The sequence below is a fragment of the Rhinopithecus roxellana genome, chromosome 14 (assembly GCF_007565055.1).
Source record: "Rhinopithecus roxellana isolate Shanxi Qingling chromosome 14, ASM756505v1, whole genome shotgun sequence".
NCBI lineage: Eukaryota > Metazoa > Chordata > Mammalia > Primates > Cercopithecidae > Rhinopithecus > Rhinopithecus roxellana.
This window is the reverse complement of record NC_044562.1, coordinates 122,458,396-122,477,338: the sequence shown is the minus strand read 5'-3', so window position 1 is coordinate 122,477,338 and position 18,943 is coordinate 122,458,396. Positions and strand designations below refer to the sequence as shown.

Sequence of the window (18,943 nt, the reverse complement as noted above, 5' to 3'; positions counted from 1 at the left end):
CACCCAACTTAGAATGGCAGGCTAGAATTCAAACTCAGTTCTATCTGCTTGTAAATCCATGCCTTTACCAGTATTCATAGCAGTAGAACCTTGATATATTGATGTTGATACATTTCTAGTCATTTAAAAATTTCCTCAGTTTGTGCTAGCTCTATGGAAACCAAAAACATCTCAGATGCTAAAACATCTGTTCAGCTCAATTATGCTCGTTTCAGTTCAATTAGCATTTATTGACTACTTACTCTGAGCCAAGTACTGTTCTAGGCACTGGGGATTCAGAAACACATAAGATACATCGTTTTCTCTGGCCAACAAGGTGATATAATGGGTTAAAGGCTTAAGACATTACGCAACCCTGAATTTATTGAGCAGCTGTTTTCCTCCATTTGTTATGTCTCAGGAAGAAATGCCTATGTACAAATAACCTAATAAGTGCAGTTTCATTGCCTAGAAAAATTAGAAAATTATTCTTTTAATCAGTAGGCCAGTTAGAATAAGATAAATGATCAGAAATATCTAATATTCTTAAATTGCTTCCAAATAAACTATGCCTTGCAGGCAATAATTATCAATATAATTATTAATGATATAATTACAATTTGACCTCTTAAGTAAACATCCAATAAAATCATACTTATTTCATGGACATGTTTCTTTTTTATTTTAATGCAGAGGAAAAAAGAGTACCTGTATTTCAAATGTCTGTATTCTTCATCTTTTTTAAGTCTGAGCATACAAGTTGACTTAAATGTCACTATCACTCTAGAGTGTCAAGGATAATTTGACAATAATATGAAGTGATGTTTGGATTTTTGGAACATTTGCTTAAGTTCACTCCTTGTGTTTTGAAATATCTCAGCACATATTTTATTTATATTTAAATATATCTTAAGTGAAAACACTGGTTTCCTTCTGAATTATTAGAGATTGGCTAGAAACATGGTAGTGCCAAATTCATTATTGTAATAACTGGTAGGTGACTTTAGGGAAGATAGACAAAGTAAGGGTTTATTCTTCTTTAGAATTTGTTCAATTGCATAAAGGCATAAATATCAGTCTTAAGACAATACTAGAAGATTGTACTACATAAAAAATAATTAAAGTAGAAATCTATATATTCATCATATATGCATATCATTAATTTAGTGTTATTGTTTACATAAATTTCCAACTGATGTCAGCTTGCCTTGAGTAAGAACTTTGGGATTATACCTTCAGAATTTATTCTTTCCCCGTTCTGTTTTTCTGATTATTATCTTTCTAATATTCATGTGAAGATCTTAGTTTTTACAGCTAGCTGGTTTAAAGACTGAACTAAACTTTTAATGGCTGTTTTCTCTTTGGAGCACAAAAAATTCTGATGGGTGAGAAACCTATTCTAAGTCTTAGCTTCTGTGCTGCCTTGTCTGCAGTATTGTAATACTGTATCTCTACTGAGTTCATGAAAAAAAAATAGAAAAGTGGGACACATTCATTATTTTAAGGTCTTAATTCGTTTGCAAGATTTTGATGAGAAAAATATACAGTATGATTCTCCCCTAGTTCACCACTGCAAACTTTCAGTGTAGTTATGTGGTTTGTTGTTTTATTATACTTCTTCAATATAGTACAAAACTAGTCATTAGACCCCTGCCATGTTCTGCAAAATTGAATAGGAACAGTTTAATAGCCAGGGAATCAGGCATGGGAAAAGACATCAAGAATGCCTTTTAAAGGAAAACACTATGGTTATCCTCTGAGAATTACACAGTCAGTGAGATTTGCCTGCCTTAAACTGTTCTGTTTCTGTAGATTTGTTTTCCCCAGTACAAAAATTCTTAGATGTTTGATGAGCTCTACAAATTTTTTATACATTCCAAAATGTATAGGATCCAAAGAAAAGAACTGGCAATATCATGGTTGCTATAATAACAGGCATATGATTCAGACAAAAACAGAAGAGGTTACCAACCAACTCAAGAAAAAGGCAAGCTCATCTTGCTTTTTGCGTACTTTATTCAAAGTCAAGCTTCCTAGAGGCCTGAGCTGAAAAATGTGTTAGAGTGAAAATAGTTTGCCATGGTCTGTAACTTTCAATATGTTATGATCACAATTATATCATAAAAACTATTAGGAGCAAATACTGTAAAAGCAAAAGATTGCTTATACATTAAGTAGACTAACCATCTTTCCCTTTACTTCTCATTTACTTCTTCATCCAAAATTTATTGAGACCTACTATGTGGCTGACATTGTGCCAGATGTTTGTGCAGTGTTATAAAAGACAAATCTCACCTTCATCATGGTGCATTATACTCAATGGTTACTAAATAATTTTTAGCCACAAGGTAATTTCATGGCATCACACAGGTTGTCAGGATGTTATAGTGCTAGACTCTCAGTTGTTACTTCAGTAAACATTCACTATGGAAAAATTGTGCTATAGAACTGTAGGTGAAAACTAGTGTTGGTGTTGTATACTAGGACACACTGGTTGGAGAATTCACTCTATCCGAAATTATAAAATTATAGGTCCTAATATAGAAGTTTCAACTCTCTTTTTTGTGTGTATGCATAGAGCAATGTATTTTCTGTTCCTTCCTGAAAATTTGTATTTTTAAATACAAACAATATAGCACCAAAGCACAATCTATACAGGAAAAAGTTAATAAGATGATTTCAGCAAAATTAAAACTTTTTCTCTGCAGAAGACAGTGTTAAGAAAATGAAAAAAAAAAAAGACTGTAAAAAGAAATTTTCAAATCACGTGTGACAAATAATTTCTTTCTAGAATATACAAGGAACTTACAAAACTCAACAATAAAAAAAAAATCTCAATTAAAAAAATAAGCCAAAGGTTTGAAAAGACTCTTCACCAAAGATATACAGATGACAAATAAGCACATGAAAAGAGGCATCATTAGTCAATAGGAAAATGCAAATTAAAAATACAGTTTAATAACACTACACACCTATAAGAATGACAACAATTCACTAAAGAACAGAAAGAAACTGGTTATACCAAAGTGCTATTAAGGGTGTAGAACAGTTAGAGCAATGTAGAACTCTCATACATTTCACCCTTGATTTCACCCTTGATTATTTCACTCAAGAGAAATGAAAACTTGTAGTCATACAAAATCTTACATAGCAGCTTTATTCACAATCGCCAAAACCTGGAAACAACCCAAACGTCTTTAAGCAGGAGAATGGATAATCAAAACCTGCTACATCCATACATGCAATGCTATTCAGCAACAAAAAAAGAATGACTGATTCATAGAGACAGTAACATGGATGAACCTAATGCACTTTGCTATGTGAAAGAAGTAAGACCTCAAAGGATACAGACTGTATCATTTTTTATATATATGACATTCTGGGGGAGGAGGGAAGCAAAACTATAGGGACAATGCCTTATCAGTTGTTCCCAAAAGTTAGAACTGATGGGAAAGTATTGAATGCAGGGGGACCCCATAAGGGAACTTTTCAGTGGTGATAGAATTGTCCTGCCTTGTGATTTTGGTGATGGATACAAGACTATGCATTTGCCAGAACCCATAGAACTATACAACTACAAAGAGTGAATTTTATTGAATGTACATTAAAAAGCTATGTGTGATAATAAATAATGGAAAAAAAGCAAATGCACAACTTTTTCTACTAAGAACTTTAATGAAGTTTATGTTTTTTGACTTTGTTTTTCCATTTCAAGAAATCTATTTTTAGGAAAGTAATCAGCGTGTTATGGTCAAAAATATTTTTGGGGTGTTATTTATCACAGAGAAATTGAAAACATCTTAATTGTGAAATTATAGTGAGGTAGTTAAATAAATTACCATACATTTCCCATGTACAGACATTAAAGTTATGTTTCTGAAGGTTAGTTGCAGAGATAAGTGATTATTGTTTAGTGATGTGTTACCAATTTACTCTATTGACTTACCCAGTCCGACTTAAAAGTTTTGATTATTTAACTATTTAAGAAACTTCTAGATAACTTGAAGTACTTTGTAAAGGTATACCTCATATTGAAGCTGGTCCAGATTCTTTCCTGCAGAGCTAGCAAGACAGCTAAATGAAATGGGTAATATTATTTCTGACTTTATAATCCTTTCAGTTCCTCTTATACTTTTCTAGCTAAGACAAAATTAGGATGGAGAAGAGACATAGTATCTTTAACTCAAATCATTTTTCTACTTGGAATGTCCTTTATCCCCATTTTTACCAATAATAAGAAAACCACATTATGTATAAATAGTGTTTGCAATTTTCTAAATATTATTTTCTATTGCCCTCTTTGATCCATCATCAAACCCAATGATATAATCAGAAATGTTAGTACTGCCCTTCCCTCCACTTATGGCAGGTATCTTAGGCCTAACAAGCTTAATAATTTTCCAATGTTACATTTTGATAAGTGTCAAAAGCAGAACTGAAATCTAGACGTCCCAACTACTCCTCAACTATTCTGTCCATTGTAATGCACTGTTTACTTGTTGCAGTATTTTCCTTTTGAAGAAGCATTTTCTACATTACAGAGGTCACTTATTCATTTTATTCTTTTATTCTGGATTCATCTTTTGAAAATTACACAGTTTTTCTGTAAAACTCTCATGAGAAATAAGCTTTCCACATTAAGTAGATGTCATCAGATCATATTTTGAGATGTTGCAGTCTGCTTTTTTCTTGTACACCTTCATGGGCAAGAAACCCTCCCCCTGTTGATTTCTGAGGCATGCACTGGAAAAACTGGGATAATTATACCTCAAATACAAACATACAGACAAGAGTTAGTGCCACAAAATGGAGCTCACATCAGAGACAGTAAGTCCGGAAGTCGGTAATTCATATGCAAGAGCCAGGCGTATAGAATAGTGCTTGGTAAATCCCACATAGCTCCCTTCAAATACCATAAAGGAAGGCCAAAGGACTCCAAAGGACTAGAGTGTAGAGTGTTAGCATAAGCCTAGATCCCACATTGCTGGCTTCCTAGGTCAGAAATGAGGAGCCTGGGAAGGATGTGGAGAAGACAGTAGATGGTGAGAGTCCCTGGCCCCTCTCATTCTGTGGATGAAATGATGGGCTGAGGCAATGACAACTATGGAAATTTCAGATAGGTTAAAAGGAAACTGAAAGCAGAGAAAATGGTTCCCTGTGTTTAGGCACAGAGTGGGCCTGAGCTACCTGCTACCCACCCTCCAAACCAGGTCCCCCAGTCCTGTTTATCATGTGGGGATGGTCCTGAAATTCCCGAATGCCCCTGTGTGGACTGTGGAAATGTTGGCTACTCCAGGAAACTAGAACTTGCTTGGAGTCAGGTGTAGGTGGCTGTGAAGTATGTGGACCAGAAGATAGGAAAACCGTGTCATGGACCCTAGAAATTCGCAGTGGCTGCAGGTGCACTTTCAAGACTAGGTAATAATGCACAAAGACCAATTTGGTGGCAGTAAATCAGTTGGAGAACCAACAAAATTCACACAATAGTGTCCAACATTGTTACATACATGTTTCTCTGACCCTTGACTGCTGCCCAGAGAAAATGAGAAAAGAGACAGAGGAGAAACATTGAAAACCTGAGATTGAGTTGACTCTGAAACATCGAGTTTTACCATCCAGTGCTAAGTTACTTTAAATGGATACCTTCTTACCCTGTTCTCATCCACCCTGACTACCAAGCTGAAAGGTTTATCAACAAGTTGGCATTATTTTTAGGAACAACAACAACAACAACAAAGTTTTTGTCCTGCATTTTAGTTACAGTAATTTTCAAACTCTTTACACAAATATAAAATAGTGATTGCTTCCTCCTGGAATGTGTGACTGGACCCCCTCTATGTAACATTTCAGCACTGATGTGGTTTGGATTTGTGACTCTACCCAACTCTACCCAATTCTCATGTTGAACTGTAATCTCGAATATTGGAAAGAGGGGTCTGATGTGAGGTGACTGGAACGTGGAGGCGGATATCCCCCTTGCTATTCTCTTGACAGGGAGTTCTCATGTGATCTGTTTGTTTAAAAGTGTGCAGTATCCCCCAACCCCTACTTCCTCCTAACTCGGCCCTGTAAGGTGTGACTGCTCCCCCTTCTGCCATGATGTAAGTTTCCTGAGGCCTCTCCAGCCATGCTTCCTGTACAGCCTGTGGAACCATGAGCCAATTTAACCTCTTTCCTTTATATATTACCCAGGTAGTTCTTTATAACAGTGTGAGAATGAACTAACACAACCACTAAGATGTTTTGTTAGATTTTTGCTTGATTTGTTGTTTTTGAGCAACTGCAGTTTGCTCCTAAATCATAGAGTCCGTTTCTGCTCTTTGGCATCTCTTCTCACCTTGAGTAACACGTAGTACGCTATTCATGTACTAAAGGTGTGATCATACTTACACTACACTGACTTTCCACTGGATTGAGCCTTCTGTAGCCAGGTACATAAATTGTCCTGAGAGAGAATAGAACACTTGAGTATCGGTAGAGCATCATGATTAAGAAACATACTCTGACTAGGTTGTCCATGTCCAAATTCAAGCTCCACCATTTACTTGTGTTTGTTTCTACACAGAATATTTAACTTACCCGAGACACAGTGCCTTTATTAATAAAGATAGTTCCCACAAAGGACTATTGTGAAATTTAAATGAATTAATATAGATGATTTACTTGGAGCAGAAACTGACATCTATTAAGTACTATGTATGTGTTTACTGATATTAATGCTTTGAGGGTTAAATAAGCTAATACTTGTAGAACATAGCAGTATGTTTCTGGGTACATCCTAGGTGATCAAATTGTTAGCTACTATTATTATATTATTGTATGTTGAAGAACTTTGTATGCCTTCCCGGTTAGGCTTCTGAAGCAAATAGCTCACCTGCCACATGGATGCAATTTTAGCTAACTCCTGGCCTTTGTAATCATGTTTATTTGGAAATACTGTTTCTTATTGTTTATTATTGCTATTATTTCTTATCTCAAGTATTTTTTTTTAATGTCTCTTTTGGGTTTTCCTCCCATGTTCATTTTAGCCTTTGCTCTGTATTCTCTTTCTTTACTTCTATCAGCTCTTAGAACTTCGTTGTTTTTCACTTTGTGAGCATCTTTACATCATTATTATATTTTTTGCCTGTGTTTGTGTAATTTAGCTCACCATACATTGTACAGCTTTTGCTAAATCTCCCTACTTGAGTCTTTACTTATGTGGCCTTGTATTCTATCACTTCCTCCCATCTCTTCATTCTGAACTCTCTTTCATCTACTTATCTTTTCTATGTTTGAAAAGCATTGTGTAATTCCACCCCATGCCATGATGCAGTTCCAAAATAATCAAGGTGCCCACTCTTCTGGGGTTGCTCCCCCCATGCTAGATTTACTGATGAGCTGATAATGAATTGTGTAGAGTCCCTTATTCATGGTTTAGTATTATCTAGAAGTAATGTAAAGAGAAAGATACATGTGAGATATGAACCAGAAAGTAACACAACCCCTAATGGATAAGAACTGAGCTTATTACATATTGCAGATCTGCTTTCCAAACCCATCTCAGACACTGGCTGTGTAAGGAAAAAACTTTGAGCAAGTTTTTTAACTTCTTCATGCCTCAGGTGTAACAATAGTGCCAAGCTAATGATATTAATATGAATATCCAGTGAAATACTGCATGTGATGTGGTTAGCTAGAGTTTAGTCCACTCTAAGCTTTCCCAAATATCAGATGCTGTTGTTATTTTATTGCAGTTGTTGATGTTGTTTTTGTTACTATAATATTTGACATCAAGTTTCTTTATGTATCTTCTTATATGTGTGAGCTAAATAGACAAATATGCTTCCAATTCTGAAACTAGCAAGAGGAGACATTAATTGTGTTGTTGGCAATATTAGGATGTTGTAAATAGCTTCTGTTTTGCCCTTAGCTTTTGTTCCATATTTTATTGGTTCTGAGTATAAACATTTCCTTAGCTGGATAGGGTCTCAATCCAGAAGTGGCCAGGGGCTACTTGCTTTTGAGGACATAATATTTAGATTTTAAAAATGGAATTAAATGCATGTGAGTTCCACTAAATTTGCTACGTACTGTCTGTTGATATCTTACTTAGCTGTGAGCAAGCATTTAATCAAGGTTTATTGGCATTCTTTTCTTAGATTTAAATAGGACATAAAATTTTATGACATGTGGAGTATTTTCGATGACTGTTTTGCTATTTTCCGTAGTGTGATAGCATACGAGAGGGAATATCAATAAAGCACCCAGCATGCATTGTTTTTGGACGAGTAAGGTAGTTGGAAGTTTGTATCATGACAAAGTGTTGGTCTACTTTTCAAATGACACTGTGGATTCATGGTTTTCGAGGCTTTTAAATTTTCTTTGTCTTTCTATTTTGTTCATATCCTTATTTTTTCTTTCTCTCTTTGGGCACCTGTACTCTAGAGTCAGAAGCTAAGAATTATAGACTATGCTGTTTGTTTATTTTTATAAAATATACATGCTATTTATATTTTATTTTTAATTGGTATATACATTTGAACTGAAAAAAGAAACATTCTTAAGTGATCTTGAGTGTATTTATATGTTAAGAATCTTTGTCGTGTCCAAGTGCCTTTGATTCTGCTGAGAATGGGCAGGTATTAGAAGAGTAGTGTAAAGTGTAGCCAGGGCCTATTCCTCTGGATATCTATGCCACAGCCCCCAGAATTACCAGCCAGCAAAATTGAGTGATAAATGTGACTGCAGAATTCCACTCCTAGATGTACATCCCAAATAAGTAGAAACAGGTATTCAAACAAGTATATGCACATGCATATTCATAGCAGTAGTATTCATAGTAACCAAAATATGGTAACAGCCCAAATGTCCATCAACAGATGAATAAACATATTTCAGTATATACATACAATGAAATATTGTTCATTCATAAAATGGAATGAAGTTCTGAAACATGCTGTAAGGTGAATGTGCCTCCAAAATACTATGCTTAAAGAAGCCAGATGCAAAACATCACAAGCATATATAAAATATTCAGAATAAATAAATCCATAGAGACAGAAAGAATGTAAATTGGCAGTTTCCAGAGGCTGCAGGGAAGAGGTAACAGAAACTGCTCAATGAATATGGGGCTTTGCTTTTGAGTGATTAAAATATTTTGTAACTATTATGAATGTGATAAATGCCACTGAAATGTTTACTTTAAAACAGTTAATTTTATGTTATGTGAATTTCATCACATTAAATTATTTTTCAAAATCCCAAGTGATACGGTCAAAGCAGCACCATGTTCCTTTTTCCCAGAATCATAACTGGTTTAAATAAGTCTATTCCATGAGGAGAGAACAGAGAGTTTACTGTTATTGATCCCTGGGAGCGTGGTGAGTGCTGGGAATAATTGTATAGAGTCTTTTTGAAAGATGAATTCAATTTCCCTCTTAAATATATTCCATTTTATTATGACATTAGATTATCTGAGCTTGTGAAATTTACTTTTAATGGCTAAGCTTTTGAACTATGTGGAGCTTTATTTTCCATGCTTGCCTGAGATTTCCGTGGTCTCATTGATCGATCCAAGAAAATAAAAACAGGAAAGCATAAATGTTCCTCTTCTGAGATGGGTTCTCTCTGCACAATGGGAAGATAAGTATACCAATGTATATGGGCAGATGAGGTTATTTAGGCTCAAGTGCTTTATTTTTGGCTCTTAGATGGTTTAGATTAGCCAACCATGTCAATAAAAGGATCCGTATAATTATAAGTTTTTAAATATTTTATGTAAACCAATCTGTGAAACTGTTGATTGTCATTTGTACACAAATATGAATAGTAAAGCAAGTGCTTTCCATGACTGTGACATAAATATCTAGATTTCAGATGAAGACTAAATTTGTTTTATTTTTGTGGTATATGTCTTTGCAAAGACATTTTTTAAGGTTCCCATATATTGAGAGCTCACCATGTGTTAGATACCTTGATATGTATGTTGAATAAATGAATCCTAATCCTTAGAATAGCTCTAAAAGGTAAATGTTATTATTTTATTCCTACAAGTGACATAATTGATGTTCAAAAATGTTAAGTGATGTCCTTAAGTGAGTAAATATTGGTAGCTACAATTCACCTTAATACACTTAATTGAGTCTGGCTAGACACATTGCAGCTTAGACGCCATTGTGCAGTTTTTTTTGTTTGTTTGTTTTTTCAAGATTTCTTTTAAAATAACTCCCACAGGAATTACAGGATGCTTATGACTATTAGTTTGGCTTCCCTGAAGTTCTGATCTATTTGTTCACTTTTCTGAGTTAGCCTGTATAGCCAAACTATCAAAAGGTTGGTGTTGGTGGGAGTATTGACATTAAAGTTCACTGAGGAAATAGGTATATCAGCTTATAAAAAGGCTGAGATTTTTAAAAGTATTTGAGCGCTTGAAGTGAATACTGAGAACACTAAACATAATGACAGGGAGGATGGTAAATTTGGGTCACGGGAAACCTGAGTACCTGGGAATTTAAGGAAGGCAGAAATATAATAAAACTTATGTTTCTGTCTAGATCAGTTGGAATTTGATGTTAAATAACTCCTCCAAGATAGGCTTTCTCTTTTCATGACACACCTTCAGTATTAACTATCTTCCAGATACCTCATATTTTCCTACGTAACCTTTGCTGATCCTTCCAACGCCTGAAATACCCTCCATCCTTGCCACAAGTTCTCAGCCCTTTTATTTCCCTTGTTGGAGGGAACCATGCCAATCCCCTGAATCACTAAAATATTTTACGTTTGAATCACACAGTTGCAACTTGACATTTACTTTTGGGCTTGGTTTTACTTTTATGTGTTAATAGCTGATCTTCATCATTAATCTAGAAAGATAAGTAACAGTCAACCCATCTATTTTTATCCCATCATATGTCTTGGACATAGTATTTACTCATCAAATAGTAGTTGACAGTTCTATAATTCTTTAATGTAGAGTTTTCTCAAAGCATACTCATAAAAGTACCATTTCTGAAAGAAAGAGACAGATGCTCTTCAAAAAGTATGGCCCCAATCAAATACAGATGAAAAGCACTACATCTCATTTCCCTTCTAGGAAACTTACAATATATATTGGCATTTTCAACACTGAGAAGTTTTTCAGCAATGAAACCAATGTTACTATTTTTAACCCAACACTCCCCACCTTTCCCCTTACTTTTATTCATAAAACCCGTAAACAAATATCTTGTTCCTCAAAATGTTTATTGCAATACATAGCTTTAAAATATTTTGTGTATAGATTATGTTAATAATATTCACAAGTGTGGAAATTAAATTTTGATTAGATGTAGGTTGGGCCTTTTGTTTGGACTGCCTGCTTCTATACTTGGGAAAGTGCTGTATTGGGTGTGTGTGTGTTACACACAGTGTGGCCTCAACCTGGAAATAGATTGAGACTGAAGAAAGAATTATTGGAACTGGTCTTTCAGCTTGATTATCTGCTAGAACCTCTATGACTTCTCATAATATGCTTGAAAAGCTTTATTTGTACCTCAAGGGCAATGATCCTGGCCTCATTTACAAATATGAATACAGATATTAGCTGTGCCCTATCTTCTCCTTCAGGCAGTCTTGCTGACTGTCAGCTTGTTTTATTTACTTCCTTAGAAAAAGAATATCCATCTCCTTGGAATTAGACACAGCATGGTTAATGGGAGATGCAGAAGTTTAGAGTCAGAGAGTTCGGGTTTGCTCCCCAGCTCAGGCCTGTGTAAGCATGAGCAAACTTTCCTCTCTGAGCCTCTGCTCTGAGCCCTCATCTATGAGATGAGATGGATCACACTTGCCATTCAGAGTTTCTTGTGAGAACTCAATAACATATGCAAAGCCTGAGTGATATATGCAAAACACAGTGCCTGGCACAAGGAGATGTTCAATAAATACTAGTTCCCTTTGCATTTATTTTTTTGTTTCAGCCAGATCATGACAAGAGAATTTCAAAGCCATAAAGTCATACAAACAAAACTGCCTCTCTCCTATAGTTGCCATTTCACATTTTATGTTGTTATTTCAAACAATAACTGATGTCACTATTCTTTGTGTCCTCTGTTTTTATGAGGAGACTGTGAATGAGGGGAATAGTAAGAGTTGAGTTATTATCTATAAAAGAGGAATATTTGAATTCTAATAATAGCAAATAAATAAGCTGAGAGTTTTAAGAAGCCATTGTAGTCATTTGAGATATTTTTCCGTTACTTAGAAATTATCCCTTTAGTCCTAACATCTGTTAATTATAAAACTCCATTATTTTATAGTTTCTGAAAAATCATGTTCTATGATATGGTATCAAAGGATTGTAAATAGTATTTGTAGAAAGGCACTGAGGCAATAGCAAAATTGAGGATCCTTGACTACTGGTGTGTTTGTGCAGTATTTTTGAGTATAGTTATTTTTGGTTTAGCAATGCATTAGATTATTCAAGGGGGAATAGTAAATGTATTAGGGAGAACTTCAGACTGGCTGTCCACTTTATGTCAACTTGTTAACATAACTTTAGCCACAGGTCCAGTTTCATGTTAGTTTTGGATAATTTACCACCATGAAAAAGGAGAACAAGAGTCATTGTGTGATAATCTTGCATAAGGTTGCATATTTGGAGGTGAATGTACCCAAAAGAAAGCTAGAATTATAAAATCCCTTTTAATTTAGTAGATTAGAAGGCTCAACATAAATTGTGGTTTTTAGGTGAACGGACGGCTCTGACTTCCATTTTGAAGAAAAGCATATACTTGTTATATATGGTTGTCCGTAACACATCTACCACATGTGTCTTCAGCCATCCATGGCTCAATTGTTTCTGAAAGAAGTCAACTTTGTCTCTCTGAAGGATTACAAATGGGAGTTTTGCTGCAGTCTCTACCTTTCTAAATGCCAAATTATCTCCTGGCAGTTTTTTCTGATGTAAATATTGTGAATGGCTGAAGAAACTGTCTTCAGCCATTTGGCAATAATGAAATTGGATTGTCTGACTCATCCAAGAGTCTATGGATGCATGTATGTCTGGTCTTCCTGTCAGGGGATAGCACATTGTCAGGTATTATTTCAGAGTTTAAGGAGGGGCTCTCTTCTCCAAACTTTAACAGACATTTCTGGATTCATTTTTTTTTTTGGTAGTTTAAACTGAAGTAATAGATAAAGCAGTGAGCCTAACTGTTCCTTAGACTAGCCTTGATTGTGCATTAATCACCAACTGTCTTGATCTTGTTGATTGTAGGAGAAGAGGTATCAGGGAGTCTTTGCCCAGTACCACCTCCTCCTGAGAGGAAGGCTTGTGAAATTCCCTGCCGAATGGACTGTGTGGTGAGCGAGTGGATGGAGTGGTCATCCTGTTCCCAGTCCTGTTCAAATAAAAACTCAGATGGGAAACAGACCAGGTCAAGAACTATCCTGGCACTGGCTGGGGAAGGTGAGTAACAGAAAATGTTTTCACTCTGGATGCATTAGCTCAATTATTATCATTTTTCCTCATTGGTGATAGAGAAGTTTATATGGAGGAAATAGTCACACATAGATGATATCTCTATTCCCTGAATCCAAGTTAACCGTTTCATTTCCCTCTATGCTTTTTGCTTTGATCCTCTAGTTTAGCTATGCTGGGTTCACTCATTTACTGAATTGCTTTACCACATACCTGTGTATGGACCATGGCAATCAGATGGATGTTATTTTTCAATACCCTTCTTAAGACAAGAAGGCAGAGTTTGGTTGACACACATCCAAACTGAAGATAGCTTGTGCAGTTGGGAACATAATTAGACTATGCTTAGTAAAAAGAGCTTCAAATTAATAATCAGGAGACATGGCTTCTCAACTGGGAACTGCCACTAACATCTGCAAACTACCTGATCCATGAATGCTGGTATCCTGTTGTGTCATGCCAGCATTCTGCAGGAGGGAGGCACAGCATGAAGACTGTGAAAATGGCTTTGATGAAGCTAAAAAGTGCTATGAGAATATAAACAGGTGACATCAGAACAAATTACAGGAGCAGCTGTTCCAGTAATTTACGGTGATGGTCTCTATCTCCAGCACACGTCATTTCTTTCATGCCCTCCCTTGGCTTTTTCTGCCCATGGCTCAGTTAGAACAGCAGGACAGCATGGCCACTGGCTGTGAGAAACTACTTTTTAAGTAAGTTTCTGTTCTTTGATCCTGAGAAATGGGGCCAGGGTCAAGATAAATGAAGATTTTCATATTCTTAAAGTGAAGTTGGTTTCTGCTCTTGTCTTTTATATTTCTGGATGGGGTGAATGGGAAAAAAAATCAAGAATAACAAAACCAAGGTCGCAAATCTTGGGCATTTGGCCCACTGAATAAACCATTAAAGTGTGGAAGAGTAGGAAAAGATCGGTGCTTTAGATAAATACCACTTTTTATATGGAAATAAAAATGTTGTGAAAAAGGCAATAATGAAATTGGGTTGTCTGACTCATCCAAGAGTCTATGGATGCATGTATGTCTGGTCTTCCTGCCAGGGGATAGCACGTTGTCAGGTATTATTTCAGAGTTTAAGGAGGGGGCTCTCTTTTCCAAATGTTAACAGATATTTCTGGATTCCTCAAATTGCAGTGAAATGCACTGCTTGATGGAGGATGGGTGTCTTAAAATGGTTCTCTTAGAAAAATAACGCCTTTCATAGGAAAGGAAGACCATGCTGCATAAGGGGTATGTTTGTGTGTGTGTGTTTTGTGTGTGTGTGTGTGTGTTCAAGATAATATCACTTTGAAGTCATAGACTATTCTAACTAATACATGAAGCATAAAGATATTTTTTGAAAAGCAGATTTCTTTGGAGTTTTATCTCAGAGATACATGCTGCAGTGGTGGGCAATAGAGTCAATTAATTTTAAAATCTAATTGATGTGGACTGCCGCTTGTTATTTAGTGAAAAAGAACGCACAATATTATCCTCAGGTGTTGCTCAGGACAAAAATCCCTGTTCTTAGATTGGAAAGAACAGCACAGTGGCTCACGTCTTTGGAAGGCTATGTCAGCAAAGCTATTTCTCTAGACCATTAAAACGGCAGAAATAACAAAAACAAGAACAGCAACAACAGCAACAACTATGTCTTATCTTTTGTTCTTATTTTTGGCAGGTGGAAAGCCATGTCCCCCTAGTCAGGCTCTCCAAGAGCATCGTTTGTGTAATGACCATTCCTGTATGCAACTTTACTGGGAGACATCACCTTGGGGCCCTTGTTCTGAGGACACATTGGTAACTGCCCTTAATGCAACCATTGGCTGGAATGGAGAAGCCACGTGTGGTGTAGGCATTCAGACTCGGAGGGTCTTCTGTGTCAAGAGTCATGTGGGACAAGTGATGACCAAAAGGTATTATTAGCCTGTTACTGAAAATGCATTTGATGATTTCATGTTGAGTATTTTTAGTTGAAAGCATTTATCAAGATATATATATTTCTGGGTCTCTGATAGAGTAAGAGGGTTTGTTGTTGCTGTTTGACTGTTAAAGATTAAAACATGTGCCTCAAACAAGGATAAACACAGTTATGGTATGTATCATTGGTACATTTATAATATGTATTAATATATCAGTACATGGATAAAAATGAATAGTGTCCACAAACATTGAATGTGTTTGAATAATCAAACAAATTTTCTAGAGCTGACCTCAGTATTTTTTAATCTTCTCAAATCACATAAAGATGAGGTCAACATAAAGCTAGGTTCTGTGCTTTGCATTAAAGGGTTGTGTCTTACTCTTCTTTAGACTCCACAGATCTTTCCTGCATTAAATAGATGCATTCATACTACAATCATTCTAATTAGACTAAACGAATCCATGCCCTTGGATGGCTTACAATCTCATGCATGTTATACTCTCTGTACATGGAGATATAAAATTTTTTACAGACAGTAGGAAAATATGGGCTTGGCTTGGAAACTAGGATATAGATGTCAAAAAGGATCAAGAACAACTGCAAATGATGGGAGGAAAAAAAGTAATTGACTAAAGAACTGGCTGTGGGAGTTTTATCACTAGATCAAATGAGGAGATGTATATTTTCCTAAAGTTCCTGTGGGAAGGCTGGTAAAGAAGAAAACAGAAGGGCCCTATGCATTATAGAGAGACTTGTGACTGGTCTATCTGGAGAGATTCCCAGTGGCCATATTTGGAGACCCCACTCCAGGCACGGGGTGTGGGACACTAGGATGAGCTGCTGCCAGCTTTGGTCTAGCGTCATAAGCTAGGCAACACAGAGTGCCTCCTCAGGGATTTTCAAGCTGGGAGAAGGAAACTTATTTTTTTCTGTTCATGATACTCTAAGCATATGAGCTGAGAGTTGCCATAGACAAGGTCAGGTCTTGTGGAAAAAGTAAAAGGAGAGGTTCATTCTGATGCTCAGGAAGAAACAGATACGCAATTGGAACAAATCCTGGCAGCACTGAACCGTGGTCCTCTCCCTACTGACTACACCCTGCCCTCCATGGCAAAATATGAAAATACATTCAGTATTCTGCCTAATTCAATTTAACTTGTGTTTCTCTCATGAGCAATGGAAACACTGAATAATTTCGTCTGGGGACCCACGGTGAAGGGCTCTGGGCCTGATCCACACTGTCGTGGAAGCCACTTTGGCCATGTGTAAGGAAAGTCACACAAGCTCTGTTATGGGAAATGAACTGCTTATGGTGAATAGAGTGCAGACTGGCCAGACACTGCCCAGAGCTTGTGTTAGAGCATCTGATGAGCGGATGGTTTTGCAAATACACATGGAGTCATGTATTTGCAACTCACACTGTGACTTGAAGGGAAGCATAGACTGGAACATCTCACCTTTCTCTTCTCCTAAATGTAGCTCCCAGAGTTCTGGGATTGGGTGTTCTTTCTTGTTCCAACCCCAGTCTAGCACAGCATCTGGCAGGTAGTTAGTATAAACATTTCTGGAATTTATGAATGAACTAAACCTATGTGTAGAGGAGTGATAGGTTTGCCAAGGATTGGATATGAAGATCAAGGGAAGCTGATGTTTATCTTTTGCTTCAAGAAAAACATTTAATCTCCCATGATAAATTGTGTTAAAGAGGACTGTCATGAAAAGTAGTGAACATGTCATACATATGACCTGCTCTTTTTAGCTCATAAATACTGTTTTTGCTCTGGAACCTAACTCTACATTGCTAGCAGTGTTTTTGGAAATGTCAACTTGTATCAGTTGTATTTTTCGACTTGCCTGGTAGCCATAGCACCACATGGATTGATTGGACCAATGAATCAATGGAAGTTATAGACAAATATGGACAGTAACATTCAGTATCACCTGCTTCAGGTGATAACCTAAGTCATGAGGTTATGGTAAAGTTCTGTAAGTTTTATAAAGGTGTTATGCAGACATGAGAACTCCTTTTATCTGAGAAGAATTGAAGCCTAGAAAATGTTTATTTTTATGACCTAAATTTTAAACTGCTTAAGATGCACAAAAGATTAGAATGAATATAAAAATAAAAGTAAGTATGGCTTAGATGTAGGAGTAACCCTACATAAAATGCAGCAAACTGTTATTCTTTATAGTGATGAAAAATTTTAGCATGCCTGAAGTCGGATCTCCCTTCCACATAGCTTTTCATCTTCGAACCACCATGACAGGAAAATTCACAGGACATGAATGTAACTTGTTTGCTTTTTAGCAAAAGGGTGTTAGAATTGAGACTAATACCTATTCCATGAATTATCATCATATTTTAAAGGGCTATTCGGACCGAAAAAGTTGAGTTATATGTTCAAATCAGCGTCTATTTCTTCTTGCATCATCATTATTACTTTAAATAACAGTTTTATGAAGGTTTCTGAGCACATCAGCTTACTCAAATGTTAAAGATGATTTAAGAAAAAAATCACAGGAACAGAAGTGTGTAGTTTAAAACATAATTCATAAGCTAATATGCATTTGTTTTAAAATGTACATAAGTGAGACTGAAATATTATTATTACAGTAAGTCATCTCCAGTTTTGCTGTGGTTTACCAGCACAGAAAAATCAATTGTACAGATGTTTTCCCTAACATACACATACAAATGTAAAGACATTGCTAATTACTTTCTGTACTGTTAATGAGGCTGGAGACTTAACAACCTAGTTTTAATTCTTGCTGTATGTCTCCAAATAATCCTGTTAAACATGAGCATCCTGAATTGACTTTAGTGAAATTAATTAAAATTCTTGAGGTTAATGAGATTAATTGAGCTAAGAAAATAATACCTAGTGTCCGGTGAAGCACCAGGGAGATTATCAGCAATTTAGAGTATCCTTTGCTATGCCTCCAGAAATATACTTTTGCTCTTTTTCACATGAAATTCATTGCAGTGGGAAAAGATCCCCTGTCATGTATGAAATCTTTGGGATGGGGATAGAGAAATGGAAAGGAAGAAGAAAATACCCTAGACAAAAGTAGCCTTCAGAAAAGAGAAGGAAGCATGACTCCATGGAGGATGTGGATCAAAATAATGTTATATCACTAAACCCGCTGCACTGAGAGGCATAGAGTTTCTCACAAGTTCTTGTGTCCCTGGGTTGGTGTTTTGGTTTCCATGTAATTGTACAGGTGAGACTGTTACCATTGTATGAGTAATAGAACTGATCATATCAGAAAATGAGAGCTAGCTGGGCACAACTGAATCAGAATGAGAGCTTGTTGGGATCTTCCTGAAGTTGTGTTTGGTTTTGTTTTACTATTCAATGCTTTTCTTTCCCCAGTGGCAGTGTACAAAAAAGAATGATAATAAAGATTGAAAACACATAACTCAAAGCCTTTCAAAGTTCCTGATAAGGTGCTTTCTGCCTTTAATGTGAAAACAACTGGCATTTTGTGAGATATAGCAATAAATGGCTCCATTTAAACATTTAATGTTTAAAAGCTTGGCAGGTTTCCCCATCTAGCTGAGTGAGATGAATACATCAGTTCCTGGGTCAGATGACTAATCAT

At 36.1% G+C, this 18,943-nt stretch overlaps 1 protein-coding gene across 1 annotated transcript in view; it reads left to right on the top strand.

Moving 5' to 3' along the window:
* Positions 1 to 18,943, top strand: part of THSD7B (thrombospondin type 1 domain containing 7B) — a 496,878-nt gene that overhangs the window by 441,193 nt on the left and 36,742 nt on the right. Inside the window, exons 8-9 of the mRNA XM_030916925.1 lie at positions 13,217 to 13,408; positions 15,098 to 15,332. Of these exons, the coding sequence (XP_030772785.1) occupies positions 13,217 to 13,408; positions 15,098 to 15,332 (427 nt within the window). The remainder of the gene's footprint in view (positions 1 to 13,216; positions 13,409 to 15,097; positions 15,333 to 18,943) is intronic.